The sequence below is a fragment of the Lipotes vexillifer genome, unplaced genomic scaffold (genome assembly GCF_000442215.2).
Source record: "Lipotes vexillifer unplaced genomic scaffold, Lipotes_vexillifer_v1.1 scaffold722, whole genome shotgun sequence".
In the NCBI taxonomy this organism is placed as follows: Eukaryota; Metazoa; Chordata; class Mammalia; order Artiodactyla; family Lipotidae; genus Lipotes; species Lipotes vexillifer.
In genome coordinates this window covers 1,185,710-1,202,573 of record NW_006795213.1, presented here as the reverse complement: position 1 = coordinate 1,202,573, position 16,864 = coordinate 1,185,710, and the positions used below count along the sequence as shown (strand labels likewise).

Sequence of the window (16,864 nt, the reverse complement as noted above, 5' to 3'; positions counted from 1 at the left end):
AAATCAAATCCAGCTTTCATTTTGCATCTTTCCCACAAATTTGTCAAACATCTGGCTGAAAACAGAACGTGCATGATGGTCCCTTGGGCCTCCCTCCTAGTAACAATCTTTCCTTGAGGCAGATTCAAAGATGAATCACTGGATCAAATAGTACAAAGTTTTCAACCTCTTAAATGTAACTTAGGCACTTAAATAGTTATATTATTGGAACGAGAAAATTCAGGGCAAGATCTAAGACGTGTTTTGTAAACACATCTAATCTATTAGTAGTTCGTGAAAGCAATTTAGAGAAATGTGACCAATACTTTCTAAAAAAAATAGAATAGAAAATATCACAATGCATCCTACATAGGAAAAGCAAGCATAATTTTATGTATTATATAACTGGATCATGATATAAATTGTGGGTTATAGTCAAAAAGTTTGAAAGCAACTAGCCTAGATCCTGGTGGAAACTGATACATCTCATTTGTTCCTGAGGGGCCTGCATTTTCATACCAGGACCTACTGAGCCTTCACAGAAGCCTCTCCACCCGATACATAACAACCAATGGCCATTCGATCCTGAAAGATCAGACACCTGAAAGGGGCAGTGAAGAGCACACAGGTGTGTGCATCACCTCCACGGGGGGGCGAACGGGACTGGGGGCAGCCTTTTCCTGGCCGCTGCCCACAGCTCAAAGCGTTGTTCCTAAGGGCAGCCCACTCAGTTTCCCCTTTACCCAGGCCAGCTATTGGTTTAGGAAGGAAAGGGGAGGGGGAAGAAGGAAGATATCTTCCCCTCCACGCCCAAAGTTTACAATGCATGGAGAAAACTCATTCTCCATTAGAGGACTCAGTTTTTTGTTTTTGTTTTTGTTTTTATTTTACTTAATATAATTATGCATTTGGCTCACTGAAGTGCTTTTCATGTCAGGCAGACAATGACTTTAGAGAACAAAAGGGAGGGCCTTCAAGGGAGCAGGCAAAGAAAGCCAAGAGGATTAGGAAGAGGTTCAGCAAAGCAGGAAATCAAGCAGAATCAATTAGTAAAAAAAACATGGCAATGCCCACAAGTCCTTCTCGCCTTGGCCACCAGCCCACGCTGGTTAATGATGAGTAAGAGATGTAAAGCCTGGCCACATGACTCCTGGTGCTTGACTAAGATAAAGACAAGGATATAAAAGGATCAAAATATATCCCCATGTATTATGAGCCTTAAAACAAATAGAGACTCTAGAACAGCCATCTGCCTGCAATGAGCTCTGAGATGCAAAGCTCCTGCCATCTGAGACATCAAAAACCAAGCCAGCCCTGTTCTCCTGGATGCCCGTCTCCCCCCTCGGGTCTTGGCTCAGGTAACATCACACAGGGGCTTTCCTTGACCTCTGAACATGATGCCCCATCTCCCACCCTATGATCATCTGCCATCACAACACCCTTTTTATTTTCTGAAGAGCACTTCATGGCATCTAGAATTAGTTCCATGGAAGCAGAGACCTTGGCCATCTTCTTACACCTGGACCCTCTTTGCCTAGAACGGAGCATTGTTCCTGATTGCTGATAATTACAGTTAATGTTCGCTGAACACTCACTACATACCAGCCACTGTCAGAAGCATTTTACGTGTCTGAAATCGTTTATGTCCTTACAGCCTGTGGATGGAGGAGTTCATGTTGTCCCTGACATGCAGGAATGGGAGGACTGGGATCAAACCCAGGCAGAGCCTGCCCCTTTAACCTCCATAATCTCCCGCCTTACCTGGTGGGTGCTCAGAGATGTTTGCTGAATGGATATGTGCTTGCATGTGTGAGGTACGAGGAGAATAATCCGGCAGGAGGGCAGTGGGGCTGTAGAGGAGGAGAGAGAGAAAAGCGTGTGAGGGCAGCAGGGCCAGGATGAGGAGTGGCTTGACTCCAGGTAGAGATGCTGCTGTTTGCTCAGTAGTAATGGGTATACCTCTCCTTGATGGAAGGATAAAGTGTACACCTTTCTGAGGGCAATTTATCAACATTTCTTAGAAAATAAAAGAAAGCCTTAAAACATAAATTCCATTGATCCACAGATTCCTCCTCTAGGAATTTTTCCTAAGAAAAACTCATAATTTGTGTATAAAAATGTAAACATAAGGATATTCAGTGCAACCCAAATATCCTACAATGAGTCAGATACATAAACTTCATTCCTCTCATCCTGATGTAATCAACAAAAGGACAAAGGATATTGGGAAATAATTCATGAGATATTAAAAAGCAACATAAGAAGTTTAAAAAACAATATGTTACAGATTAACTGTAGGTGGTAAAATTATGGGAAATTTGTCTTTACTTTGAGTTTTTTGGTGTTGGTCAAGCTTTTGCTTTGAACGTGTATTCCTTTTATATTTAAGGGAAAGTGTTCCTTTGATTAAACGCAGGGTGTTTTTGTTTTTTGTTTATTATTTATTTTTTTACCGCATGTTCTTATTAGTTATATATATTTTTTTTTTTTTGCGGTACGCGGGCCTCTCACCGCTGCGGCCCCTCCCGCTGTGGAGCCCAGGCTCCGGACGCGCAGGCTCACCGGCCATGGCTCACAGGCCCAGCCGCTCCGCGGCATGTGGGATCTTCCCGGACCAGGGCACGAACCCGTATCCCCTGCCTTGGCAGGCGGACTCTCAACCACTGCGCCACCAGAGAAGCCCCTTAGTTATCTATTTTATACGTATCAGTGTATACATGTCAATCCCAATCTCCCAATTCATCCCACAACCACCACCACCCCCCGCCACCGCCGCTTTCCCTCTTTGGTATCCATACATTTGTTCTCTACATCTGTGTCTCAGTTTCTGCCCTGCAAACCGGTTCATCTGTACCATTTTTCTAGGTATCACATATATGCGTTAATATACGATATTTGTTTTTCTCTTTCTGACTTACTTCACTCTGTATGACAGTCTCTAGATCCATCCACATCTCTACAAATGACCCAATTTTGTTCCTTTTTATGGCTGAGTAATATCCCATTGTATATGTGTGCCGCATCTTCTTTATCCAGTCGTCTGTCGACAGGCATTTAGGTTGCTTCCATGACCTGGCTATTGTAAATAGTGCTGCAATGAACATTGGGGTGCATGTGTCTTTTTGAATTAGGGTTTTCTTAGGATCTATGCCCAGTAGTGGGATTGCTGGGTCATATGGTAGTTCTGTTTTTAGTTTTTTAAGGAACCTCCATACTGTTATCCATAGTGGCTGTATCAATTTACATTCCCACCAACAGTGCAAGAGGGTTCCCTTTTCTCCACACCCTCTCCAGCCTTTGTTGTTTGTAGATTTTCTGATGATGCCCATTTTAACTGGTGTGAGGTGATAACCTCATTGTAGTTTTGATTTGCATTTCTCTAATAATTAGTGATGTTGAGCAGTTTTTCATGTGCTTCTTGGCCATCTGTATGTCTTCTTTGGAGAAATGTCTATTTAGGTCTTCTGCCCATTTTTGGATTGGATTGTTTGTTTCTTTAATATTGAGCTACATGAACTGTTTATATATTTTGGAGATCAATCCTTTGTCCGTTGATTCGTTGGCAAATATTTTCTCCCATTCTGAGGGTTGTCTTTTCATTTTGTTTATGGTTTCCTTTGCTGTGCAAAAGCTTTGAAGTTTCATTAGGTCCCATTTGTTTATTTTTGTTTTTATTTCCATTACTCTAGGAGGTGGATCAAAAAGGATCTTGCTGTGATTTATGTCAAAGAATGTTCTTCCTATGTTTTCCTCTAAGAGTTTTATAGTGTCTGGTCTTACATTTAGGTCTCTAATCCATTTTGAGTTTACTTTTGTGTATGGTGTTAGGGAGTGTTCTAATTTCATTCTTTTACATGTAGCTGTCCAGTTTTCCCAACACCACTTATTGAAGAGACTGTCTTTTCTCCATTGTATATCCTTGCCTCCTTTGTCATACACTAGTTGACCATAGGTGTGTGGGTGTATCTCTGAACTTTCCATCTTGTTCCATTGATATTTCTGTTTTTGTGCCAGTACCTTATTGTCTTGATTACTGTAGCTTTGTAGTCTAGTCTGAAGTCAGGGAGTCTGATTCCTCCAGCTCCGCTTTTTTCCCTCAAGACTGCTTTGGCTGTTCTGGGTCTTTTGTGTCTCCATACAAATTTTAAGATTTTTTGTTCCAGTTCTGTAAAAATATGCCATTGGTAATTTGATAGGGATTGCGTTGAATCTGTAGATTGCTTTGGGTAGTATAGTCATTTTCACAATATTGATTCTTCCAATCCAAGAACATGGTATATCTCTCCATCTGTTTGTATCATCTTTAATTTCTTTCATCAGTGTCTTATAGTTTTCTGCATACAGGTCTTTTGTCTCCCTAGGTAGGTTTATTCCTAGGTATTTTATTCTTTTTGTTGCAATGGTAAATGAGAGTGTTTCCTTAATTTCTCTTTCAGATTTTTCATCATTAGTATATAGGAATGCAAAAGATTTCTGTGCATTAATTTTCTATCCTGCAACTTTACCAAATTCATTGATTAGCTTTAGTAGTTTTCTGGTGGCATCTTTAGGATTCTCTATGTATAGTATCATGACATCTGCAAACAGTGACAGTTTTACTTCTTCTTTTCCAATTTGTATGCCTTTTATTTCTTTTTTTTCCTCTGATTGCCATGGCTAGGACTTCCAAAACTATGTTGAATAATAGTGGTGAGAGTGGACATCCTTGTCTCGTTCCTGATCTTAGAGGAAATGCTTTCAGTTTTTCACCATTGAGAATGATGTTTGCTATGGGTTTGTCGTATATGGCCTTTATTATGTTGAGGTACGTTCCCTCTATGCCCACTTTCTGGAGAGTTTTTGTCATAAATGAGTGTTGAATTTTGTCAAAAGCTTTTTCTGCATCTATTGAGATGATCATATGGTTTTTCTTCTTCCATTTGTGAATATGGTGTATCACATTGATTAATTTGTGTATATTGAAGAATCCTTGCATCCCAGGGATAAATCCCACTTGATCATGATGTATTATTCTTTTAATGTGTTGTTGGATTCTGTTTGCTAGTATTTTGTTGAGGACTTTTGCATCTATATTCATCAGTGATATTGGTCTGTAATTTTCTTTTTGTGTAGTATCTTTGTCTGGTTTTAGTATCAGGGTAATGGTGGCCTCATAGAATGAGTTTAGGAGTGTTCCTTCCTCCACAATTTTTTGGAAGAGTCTGAGAAGGATGGGTGTTAGCTCTTCTCTAAATGTTTGATAGAATTCACCTGTGAAGCCATCTGGTCCTGGACTTTTGTTTGTTGGAAGATTTTTAATCACAGTTTCAATTTCATTACTTGTGATTGGTCTGTTCATATTTTCTATTTCTTCCTGGTTCAGTCTCAGAAGGTTATACCTTTCTAAGAATTTGTCCATTTCTTCCAGGTTGTCCATTTTATTGGCATAGAGTTGCTTGTAGTAGTCTCTTAGGATACTTTGTATTTCTGCAGTTTCTGTTGTAACTTCTTTTTCAATTTTAATTTTATTGACTTGAGTCCTCTCCCCCTTTTTCTTGATGAGTCTGGCTAATGGTTTATCAATTCTGTTTATCTTCTCAAAGAACCAGCTTTTAGTTTCATTGATCTTACTATTGTTTTCTTTGTTTCTGTTTCATTTATTTCTGCTCTGATCTTTATGATTTCTTTTCTTCTGCTAACTTTGGGTTTTGTTTATTCTTCTTTCTCTAGTTCCTTTAGGTGTAAGGTTAGATTGTTTATTTGAGATTTTTCTTGTTTCTTGAGGTAGGCTTGTATAACTATAAACTTCCCTCTTAGAACTGCTTTTGCTGCATCCCATAGGTTTTGGATCATCGTGTTTTTGTTGTAATCTGTCTCTAGGTATTTTTTGATTTCCTCTTTGATTTCTTCAGTGACCTCTTGGTTATTTAGTAACGTATTGTTTAGCCTCCACTTTTTTGTGTTTTTAATGTTTTTTCCCCTGTAATTGATTTCTAATCTCATAGCGTTGTAGTCAGAAAAGATGCTTGATATGATTTCAATTTTCTCAGATTTACAGAGGCTTGATTTGTGACCCAAGATGTGATCTGTCTTGGAGAATGTTCCTTCCACACTTGAGAAGAAAGTGTAATCTACTGTTTTTATATGGAATGTCCTATAAATATCAATTAAATCTGTCTGGTCTATTGTGTCATTTAAAGCTTGTGTTTCCTTATTAATTTTATGTTTGGATGATCTGTTGATTGGTGTAAGTCAGGCATTAAAGTCCCCCACTATTATTGTGTTACTGTCGATTTCCTCTTTCAGAGCTGTTAGCAGTTGCCTTATGTATTGAGGTGCTTCTATGTTGGGTGCATATATATTTATAATTGTTATATCTTCTTCTTGGATTGATCCCTTCATCATTATGTAGTGTCCTTCCTTGTCTCTTGTAACATTCTTTATTTTACAGTCTATTTTATCTGATATGAGTATTGCTACTCCAGCTTTCTTTGGTTTCCATTTGCATGGAATATCTTTTTCCATCCCCTCACTTTCAGTCTGTACGTGTCCCTAGGTCTGAAGTGGGTCTCTTGTAGACAGCATATGTATGGGTCTTGTTTTTGTATCCATTCAGCGAGCCTGTGTCTTTTGGTTGGAGTATTTAATCTATTCACGTTTAAGGTAATTATCGATATGTATGTTCCTATTACCATTTTCTTAATTGTTATGGGTTTGTTTTTGTAGGTCCTTTTTTTCTCTTGTGTTTCCCACTTAGAGAAGTTCCTTTAGCATTTTTTGTAGGCTGATTTGGTGATGCTGAATTCTCTTAGCTTTTGCTTGTCTGTAAAGCTTTTGATTTCTCCATCAAAACTGAATGAGATCCTTGCCGGGTAGAGTAATCTTGGTTGTACGTTCTCCCCTTTCATCACTTTAAATATATCATGCCACTCCCTTATGGCTTGTAGAGTTTCTGCTGGGAAATCAGCTGTTAACCTTATAGGAGTTCCCTTGTATGTTATTTGTCATTTTTCCCTTGTTGCTTTCAATAATTTTTCTTTGTCTTTAATTTTTGTCAATTTGATTACTATGTGGCTCAGTGTGTTTCTCCTTGGGTTTATCCTGCCAGGGACTCTGCACTTCCTGGACTTGGGTGGCTATTTCCTTTTCCATGTTAGGGAAGTTTTCGACTATAATCTCTTCAAATATTTTGTCTGGTCCTTTCTCTCTCTCTTCTCCTTCTGGCACCCCTCTAATGAAAATGTTGTTGCATTTAATGTTGTCACAGAAGTCTCTTAGGCTGTCTTCATTTCTTTTCATTCTTTTTTCTTTATTCTGTTCCATGGCAGTGAATTCCACCATTCTGTCTTCCAGGTCACTTATCCGTCATTCTACCTCAGTTACTCTGCTATTGATTCTGTCTAGTGTATTTTTCATTTCAGTTATTGTATTGTTCATCTCTGTTTCTTTGTTCTTTAATTCTTCTAGGTGTTTGTTCTTTAATTCTTCTAGGTGTTTGTTCTGTAATTCTTCTAGGTCTTTGTTAAACATTTCTTGCATCTTCTCGATCTTTGCCTCCATTCTTTTTCCGAGGTCCTGGATCATCTTCACCATCATTATTCTGAATTCTTTTTCTGGAAGATTGCCTATCTCCACTTCATTTAGCTATTTTTCTGGGGTTTTATCTTGTTCCTTCATCTGGTACGTAGCCCTCTGCCTTTTCATCTTGTCTGTCTTTCCGTGAATGTGGTTTTGTTCCACAGGCTGTAGGATTGTAGTTCTTGCTTCTGCTGTCTGCCCTCTGGTGGATGAGGCTATCAAAGAGAGTTGTGCAAGTTTCCTGATGGGTGCGACTGGTGGTGGGTAGAGCAGGGTGTTGCTCTGGTGGGCAGAGCTCAGTAAAACTTTAATCCGCTTGTTTGCTGATGGGTGGGGCTGGGTTCCCTCCCTGTTGGTTGTTTGGCCTGAGGCGACCCAGCACTGGAGGCTACTTGGTTCTTTGGTGGGGCTAATGGAGAACCTGGGAGGGCTCACGCCAAGGAGTACTTCCCAGAACTTCTGCTGCCTGTGTCCTTGTACTCACAGTGACACACAGCCACCCCCACCTCTGCAGGAGACCCTCCAACACTAGCAGGTAGGTTTGGTTCAGTCTCCTATTCGGTCACTGCTCATTCCCCTGGGTCCCGATGCACACACTACTTTGTGTGTGCCCTCTAAGAGTGGAGTCTCTGTTTCCCCCAGTCCTGTAGTCAAATCCCGCTAGCCTTCAGAGCCTGATTCTCTAGGAATTCCTCCTCCTGTTGCCGGACCCCTAGGTTGGGAAGCCTGACATGGGGCTCATAACCTTCACTCCAATGGGTGGATTTATGTGGTATAAGTGTTTTCCAGTTTGTGAGTCACCCACCCAGCAGTTATGGGATTTGATTTTATTGTGATTCCATCCCTCCTACCGTCTAGTTGTGGCTTCTCCTTTGCCTTTGCATGTGGGGTATCTTTTTTGGTGAGTTCCAGTGTCTTCCTGTCAATGATTGTTCAGTAGTTAGTTGTGATTCCGGTGCTCTCACAAGAGGGTGTGAGGGCAGGTCCTTCTACTCTGCCATCTTGAACCAATCTCACTAAAGGCAGGTTTTTGAGCAGGAGTGGCATGATCAAAGCTGTACTTCGGGATTAATCCAGACCAGACAGAAACAAGACTAGGGTGGGAAGGGCAGTGAGAACTCTGTTGCAGTAATCTAGGTAAAAGGCTAATGAGGACCTCGGCAAAAGTGTTGGTAGGAAGAAAGGAGGGACCACCCTGGTGTGCAAGGGACTGGTGGCCATGGGCGCATGGCAGGCTAGTAAACCCCTGGTGAAATACCTTGAGTTCCAAGGTTTACTAAGGCCCCAGCTAATTTGGATGAAGACTGGGGCAGGTTGAAAGAATTCACTGCCCACAACATCCCAGTCAAGAGGGTACTGGTGAAGGACTGGAAAGCTCCGGGCAGAGATGGTGAAGGGTACAATATCCTCGGCACAGCCAGCAGAGAGAGTGGGCACTGCCATTGAATGTCAGGTGGACTCAGCTCCTTACCTTCTCCTACCTTTGTCCCTGCAGTTAGTCCAGTTCTCCATCAGTGTCTTTTCTTTTTCCACTTCTCATTGTTATTGTCAGTTTGGGACTCTGATAAACACTTCATTATTTTTCATTTCTTCCCTTTTAAGAAATATGAAAGGGTGCATCTGTGTGAGAGCATATGAAGATTCCTATGTGATGAGATTACTGCAGAGCATTTTTGTGTAAGGATGAAAATGTCTTACTACATAAAGTTTCAAGTCCAAATTCCTTAGAGAAGCATTCAAAGCCCTCCACAGTGGGGTCCTAACACATGTATCCAATCTTATCTCCTAGTAGCCCATAAATAAATTCTGCTTCCCTTGTGTTGTGGCCTCCAAATAGATCGTGCTCAGCTCTACCTCTGGATGATCCTGCCCCTTCCCCAATCTCTACGTGTCCCCATTATACCCATTCTTCAAACAAACTCAGCATCCACCTCCTCCATGTATTCCTTCCCAGGCATTTTAGGACGGCGAGCATCTGTAACAATAGTTTCATATCTAGCTAACATTTACTGAGTGTTATTAAGCGCCAGGCTTTGTATGTGCTATGCATTATCCTCTTCTATCCCTACAACTACCCAATTCCATATTACAGATGAGCAGACAGAGCATTAGGGAGGTTAAGAAACTTGCCCAGGGTCACCTACCTAGTAAGTAGCAAAATTGTCATTTAAACTTAAACAGTTTGATTGCAGAACCTAGCTCTTTTTTTTTTTTTTTTTTTTTTTTTGGAACCTAGCTCTTAACCTCTGGCCTATGGTGTTGGTCTGGAGGTTTTCACTTTTTTTTTTTTTCAGATAAGTGACTATTGTGCTTTATTCAAATAAAGGCATAATAAACAAACCTAAGAGGATCTGCTCTGGTGGAAGAACTGGGGAGGGGGTTCCCTTGGCTACTCTGTAGAGCCCTTGAGGTCTGAAGATCACAATGGAAACCACAGTCCATCTCAACCTCCTCATCCTAGAATGCCAGCAAGTCAGAAAAGAACCAGCTCCAGGACCCACCCAGTCTCTTTTGCTGCTCTGCAATTTCTTAGACTTTGAACCACTTATTTGTCAGTTAATCATGTACTACTATGTTGTTTCTTTGAAGCATTATTTTCATTTAATGGTGTCTACATGATTAACTATATTGTTTGATTGTTTACACCCAGTACTCAGCAATTCAAATAGCTGCTGGCAGGAGAAAAGTGTTACTTGGCTGGCTGTACAAGTTAAATTATTAGGTCTGGGCTTCCCTGGTGGCACAGTGGTTGAGAGTCCGCCTGCCGATGCAGGGGACACGGGTTGGTGCCCTGGTCCGGGAAGATCCCACATGCCGCAGAGCGGCTGGGCCCGTGAGCCATGGCCACTGGGCCTGCACATCTGGAGCCTGTGCTCCACAACGGGAGAGGCCGCAGCAGTGAGAGGCCCGTGTAGCGCAAACAAACAAACAAAACAAAACAAAAAAAATTATTAGGTCTTTTGTAGCAAATGTAACAAAGCATAAAATCCATTATATATAAAAGTTGCTATAAATATTAAGAAGTCTTGCTATAATGAGAGAAATGCAAACTAAAACAATAATGAGATTCCATCTTTGATCCATTCAGAAATGTTTAAAAGAATAACAACCTATTTTGTGAGGGTATATGGAAATGGACTGTCTCATATATTTTCATATATGGTGTGAGTGTAAATTCATACAGACTTTTTAGAGAAAATTGATTGATATTGAAGGACAGCAGATTATGCCATCCCCAAATATACCACTTCAGCATAAAGATAATTTTGAGCTGAAGGCAATTGAGAAGGAGCAGATACAAGAAAAGGTCTCTGCCCTCCCCCATTTGCCTAAAAACAGGACATAATTTGTAAAGGTGTCCCGCCTCCCTTCTCTACTAGGAAGGACAGGAGTTAATCACCAGAGACAGCTCTAGACACTCATCAGCCCAGAGATGGCACCAGAAGAATCTATGTAACAGAGTATTAACTAGCCTTTATCTTCCATTAGTTCCTTCATATATTTACCTTCTGAGAATTTGCTGCCCTAGAAACTCAAAGTCCTTTTCTTTTGTCTTGTCCCTTCTCTAAAGCCCAAATTCTCAGCACTGCTTTGAGTTACTCATCACAGAGTACTTCCATGTACATAGAAGCATAAACTTCTATTTGTTTTTTTCTTGTTAATCTGTCTTTTGCTAGTCTGATTTATATGTCTCTGGCCAACAAACCTGATTGGTAGAGGGATAGAGAGGGTGGGAGGGAGATGCAAGAGGGAGGGGTTATGGGGATATATGTATACATATAGCTGATAAACTTTGTTACACAGCAGAAACTAACACATCTTAAAGCAATTATACTCCAATAAAGATGTTAAAAAAAAACCCCTAAACATCACACATCAAATTGAATTCTTGATTACTTCCAGCTTTTTTCATAACAGTACTTACATCAGCCTCTTCATTCTTCTTTTTAATTGAAGTATCATTGATTTACAATGTTGTGTTAATTTCTGTTGTAGAGCAAAGTGACTCCATTATACATATATATACATTCTTTTTTATATTCTTTTCTGTTATGGTTTATCCCAGGATATCTTTTTAACATCTTTATTGGAGTATAATTGCTTTACAACGGTGTGTTGGTTTCTGTTTTATAACAAATTGAATCAGTTATACATATACTTATATCCCCATATCGCTTCCTTCTTGCATCTCCCTCCCTCCCACCCTCCCTATCCCACCTCTCTAGGTGGTCACAAAGCACCGAGCTGATCTCCCTGTGCTATGCAGCTGCTTCCCACTAGCTATCTGTTTTACATTTGGTAGTGTATATATGTCCATGCCACTCTCTCACTTTGTCCCAGCTTACCCTTCCCCCTCCCTGTATCCTCAAGTCCATTCTCTAGTAGGTCTGTGTCTTTTTTCCCATCTTGCCTCTAGGTTCTTCATGACCTTTTTTTTTTTTTTACATTCCATATATGTGTGTTAGCATACGGTATTCTTTCTTCTCTTTCTGACTTACTTCACTCTGTATGACAGACTCCAAGTCCATCCACCTCACTATGAATAACTCAATTTCATTTCTTTTTATGTCTGAGTAATATTCCATTGTATATATATGCCATATCTTCTTTATCCATTCATATGTTGATGGACACTTAGGTTGCTTCCATATTCTGGCTATTGTAAATAGAGCTGCAGTGAACATTGTGGTACATGACTCTTTTTGAATTATGATTTTCTCAGGGTATATGCAAAGTAGTGGGATTGCTGGGTCGTATGGTAGTTCTATTTTTAGTTTCTTAAGGAGCCTCCATACTGTTCTCCATGTGGCTTTATCAATTCACATTCCCACCAACACTGCAAGAGTGTTCCCTTTTCTCCACACCCTCTCCAGCATTTATTGTTTCTAGATTTTTTGATGATGGCCATTCTGACCGGTGTGAGATGATATCTCATTGTACTTTTGATTTGCATTTCTCTAATGATGACTGATGTTGAGCATCCTTTCATGTGTTTGTTGGCAATGTGTATATCTTCTTTGGAGAAATGTCTATTTATGTCTTCTGCCCATTTTTGGATTGGGTTGTTTGTTTTTTGATATTTGAGCTACATGAGCTGCTTGTAAATTTTGGAGATTAATCCTTTGTCAGTTGCTTCATTTGCAAATATTTTCTCCCATTCTGAGGGGTGTCTTTTGGTCTTGTTTATGATTTCCTTTGCTGTGCAAAAGATTTAAGTTTCATTAGGTCCCATATGTTTATTTTTGTTTTTATTTCCATTTCTCTAGGAGATGGGTCAAGAAGGATCTTGCTGTGATTTATGTCATAGAGTGTTTTTCCTATGTTTTCCTCTAAGAGTTTGATGGTGTCTGGCCTTACATTTAGTTCTTTAATCCATTTTGGGTTTACTTTTGTTTATGGTGTTAGGGAGTGTTCTAATTTCATTCTTTTACATGTAGCTGTCCAGTTTTACCAGCACCACTTATTGAAGAGGCTGTCTTTTCTCCACTGTATATTCTTGCCTCCTTTATCAAAGATAAGGTGACCATATGTGTGTGGATTTATCTCTGAGCTTTCTATCTTATTCCATTGATCTATATTTCTGTTTTTGTGGATTACTGTAGCTTTGTAGTATAGTCTGAAGTCCGGGAGCCTGATTACTCCAGCTCCGTTTTTCTTTCTCAAGATTGCTTTGGCTATTCGGGGTCTTTTGTGTTTCCATACAAATTGTGAAATTTTTTGTTCTAGTTCTGTGAAAACTGCCAGTGGTAGTTTGATAGGGATTGCATTGAATCTGTAGATTGCTTTGTGCAGTATTGTCATTTTCACAATGTTAATTCTTCCAATCCAAGAAAATGGTATATCTCTCCATCTGTTTGTATCATCTTTAATTTCTTTCATCAGTGTCTTATAGTTTTCTGCATACAGGTCTTTTGTCTCCTTAGATAGGTTTATTCCTAGATATTTTATTCTTTTTGTTGCAATGGTAAATGGGAGTGTTTTCTTGATTTCACTTTCAGATTTTTCATCATTAGTGTATAGGAATGCAAGAGATTTCTGTGCATTAATTTTGTATCCTGCTATTTTACCAAATTCAGTGATTAGCTCTAGTAGTTTTCTGGTAGCATATTTAGGATTCTCTATGTATAGTATCATGTCATCTGCAAACAGTGACAGCTTTACTTCTTCTTTGCCAATTTGGATTCCTTTTATTTCTTTTTCTTCTTGATTGCTGTGGCTAAAACTTCCGAAACTATGTTGAATAATAGTGGTGAGAGTGCACAACCTTGTCTTTTTCCTGATCTTAGTGGAAATGGTTTCAGTTTTTCACCATTGAGGACGATGTTGGCTGTGGGTTTGTCATATATGGCCTGTATTATGTTGAGGTAAGTTCCCTCTATGCCTACTTTCTGGAGGGTTTTTATCATAAATGGGTGTTGAATTTTGTTGAAAGCTTTCTCTGCATCTATTGAGATGATCATATGGTTTTTCTCCTTCAATATGTTAATTATCCCAGGATATTGAATATAGTTCCCACATCAGCTTCTTTTTTTTTTTAAGGTTTTTTTTCTTTTTCTTTTTTTTTTAAATTAGTCTATTTTATTTATTTTTGCTGTGTTGGGTCTTCGTTTCTGTGCAAGGGCATTCTCTAGTTGTGGCAAGTGGGGGCCACTCTTCATCGCGGTGCGCGGGCCTCTCGTTGTGGAGCACAGGCTCCAGATGCGCAGGCTCAGTAGTTGTGGCTCATGGGCCTAGTTGCTCCGTGGCATGTGGGATCCTCCCAGACCAGGGCTCAAACCCGTGTTCCCTGCATTAGCAGGCAGATTCTCAACCACTGTGCCACCAGGGAAGCCCATCAGCTTCTTATACATAATTGCCACCCCCACCTGGAATCTAGCTAAGCAACTATATTGGGCCACTAATTTTTAATTAAGTTATAATCATTTGATTAAGTTATGATCAATATTCATTATGGTTTTGCAAATCATGTTCTTTGACTGCTCATATTATTTCTGTTTACTCTAGATTTTTCCCATAAAAGACAAAAGCCCAATACAGTCAACTTTTAAATTTAGTTTCCAGAACAAAAAAGCACTTTAACCATAAAATCATTTCTATGTTGATAAAAGACCAACCTCTGTTAAGGTTAATCCATTAGATTTGTCCCACAACAAGACAGCAAGCTCTGAGATCTTTAACTCTAAAATAGATACAGACACAATATAATCCTCTGCTGGCTCCACACCCTTAATATGTGTCTACTGGGTTCTCCACTTGAAGATCCTACAGTCACTTCAGATTCAATATCTTCAAAATTGAACTCGTTAGCCCCACCCATCCCCCGAATTCATATGATTTCTTGCTCATCCTTGTAAATATTACAGAATTTCATTAGCTGTTTGGAACCTGCTATTTGAAGGTCGTGTGACCAAATGGAGAGAACAGAGGTGTCTGAGTTAGAGAGCCTGGTTTAAGATACCGCTCCAGGCCTTCTGAGACTTTTTTACTTTATTTGACCTTAAGCAAGGAAGCAGTGACCAGAGCCTCACTCCTATGTAAAATGGGGCTAATAGTAGTGCTCACTTCACAGAGCTGCTTTGAGAATAAAGTAGACAGTGTTTGTGGAAGCCTTAAAGTTCTCTATAAACATTTGTCAGTTTCACTGGTAATAATGATAATATTTATGATCCTTCAGAATGTGAGATTCATGTTGAGTGACAGAACATGTGTCAACATCTGTTGCTAAGATGCTTGAGGAGACATTCATGACCACGGAGAAACTGTCATAGCCAAGTCCAGACTCAATCTCAGTCTTGTCAGTACTCCTGGCTTGATTATTCTCAGGGAGACTGAAGACACCACATATGACCTAAACTGATTGGATCATACCCCTGCTTCAAACTCACCAATGGCTTGCATTGCTCCAGTGGTTCACATGTTCTGCCACCATATTTACCCTGACCACATCTCCATCTCTATTGCCCACAGTTCTACCTCTCACTTGCTCTCTGATCTTTTGGTGGTTTGCCCAATTACCAAATTCCCAAATTAACGTCTTTCCCCAAGCCACGCCTTCCCTGATCACGCTTTCTACCATCTCTCCAGACCTCTGTAGAAATGTTACTCCTCACAGAAGCTTTTTCTAACTAGCTGAAACCCCATATTTACTCTCTTGGAACACTTGGATTCTCCTTCACAGCACTGATCACACTCTAAATAGTCATTTGTATACTTGTTCTTCCCCTCTAGGCTTCTCATCTTTCTGTGTGTCATCCAGATGATCAACATAATCTCTCCTTTTCTCTCCCTTCCAGGACCAGAGGACCTTTAGCTCCCTTTCCATCTAGAAGGTGGTTCTCTTATGTCTTATCTCCTAATTCTGTACTCCAGCCTCATGGCCTAGGGTTAAAAGCTATGTGACCTAAGGGAACCAAATAGGAATCATCAAGAAGAGAAAATGTGTTGGGAAGCATTCCAAAAGCATCATCACAATTGAACCTGGGAAGCCCTGCTTCTCGCCTCTGTTCATCTATATTCTATCCATCCTTTCCATACGAGGCATTTTTCTCACATTATCCTTGATGCATTCTTTGACTACTCCTTCCCATGCCAGTCAAAACTCAATTTGCCAAGAATTACCTGTGCAGCTGTGTAACATCTCTCAAACTCTTTATCTGATTTCTCAAGGATATTCTGTGAGTGCCTGAACATTACATTGTCCATTCTAATTGTTCTCCAGTTGTTCCGTGTGCATTCTTTTTTTTATATTGTAAGCTTCTTAGGGAGAAGAGACCATGTTTCTCCCACTTAAGATCTAGCACAGTGTTAAACGGTCATTATATATTGGACTTACTGGTTAAGCACTGGGGACAAACTATTCAGGGGAGGTTGTAGAATATCCCTCCCTACCTGTGCCATGTCCTGGGCTAACATTTATTGAGCCTTATTGTATGCTCTACACTGTGCTAAAATGCTCTATTTACATTGTCTTATAAAATTCTCTCATCAACTTTTGATGTGGGTACCATTATTATACCACCCATTTTACAGATGTGGGAACTGAGGTTTACAGAAGTTAAGTACTTTCCCAAGGTCACATGCTAGTAAGGAAGAAAGCCAGGATTCAATCCCAGGTCTATCTGACTCCAAATCCCATGAGCTTAAACTACACAGCTGCCATTAGCTTAGATGTCCAGCAAGATATTTTTTTTTTTGCGGTACGCGGACCTCTCACTGTTGTGGCCTCTCCCGTTGCGGAGCAGAGGCTCCGCATGCGCAGGCTCAGCGGCCATGGCTCACGGGCCCAGCCGCTCCGCGGCATGTGGGATCTTCCCGGACCGGGGCACGA

The 16,864-nt window shown here is 40.2% G+C and overlaps 1 protein-coding gene across 1 annotated transcript in view; it reads right to left on the bottom strand.

Moving 5' to 3' along the window:
• Positions 1 to 16,864, bottom strand: part of TGM7 (transglutaminase 7) — a 31,804-nt gene that overhangs the window by 14,553 nt on the left and 387 nt on the right. The window contains 1 exon segment of the mRNA XM_007467560.1: positions 1,741 to 1,829. Within this exon segment, the coding sequence (XP_007467622.1) occupies positions 1,741 to 1,829 (89 nt within the window).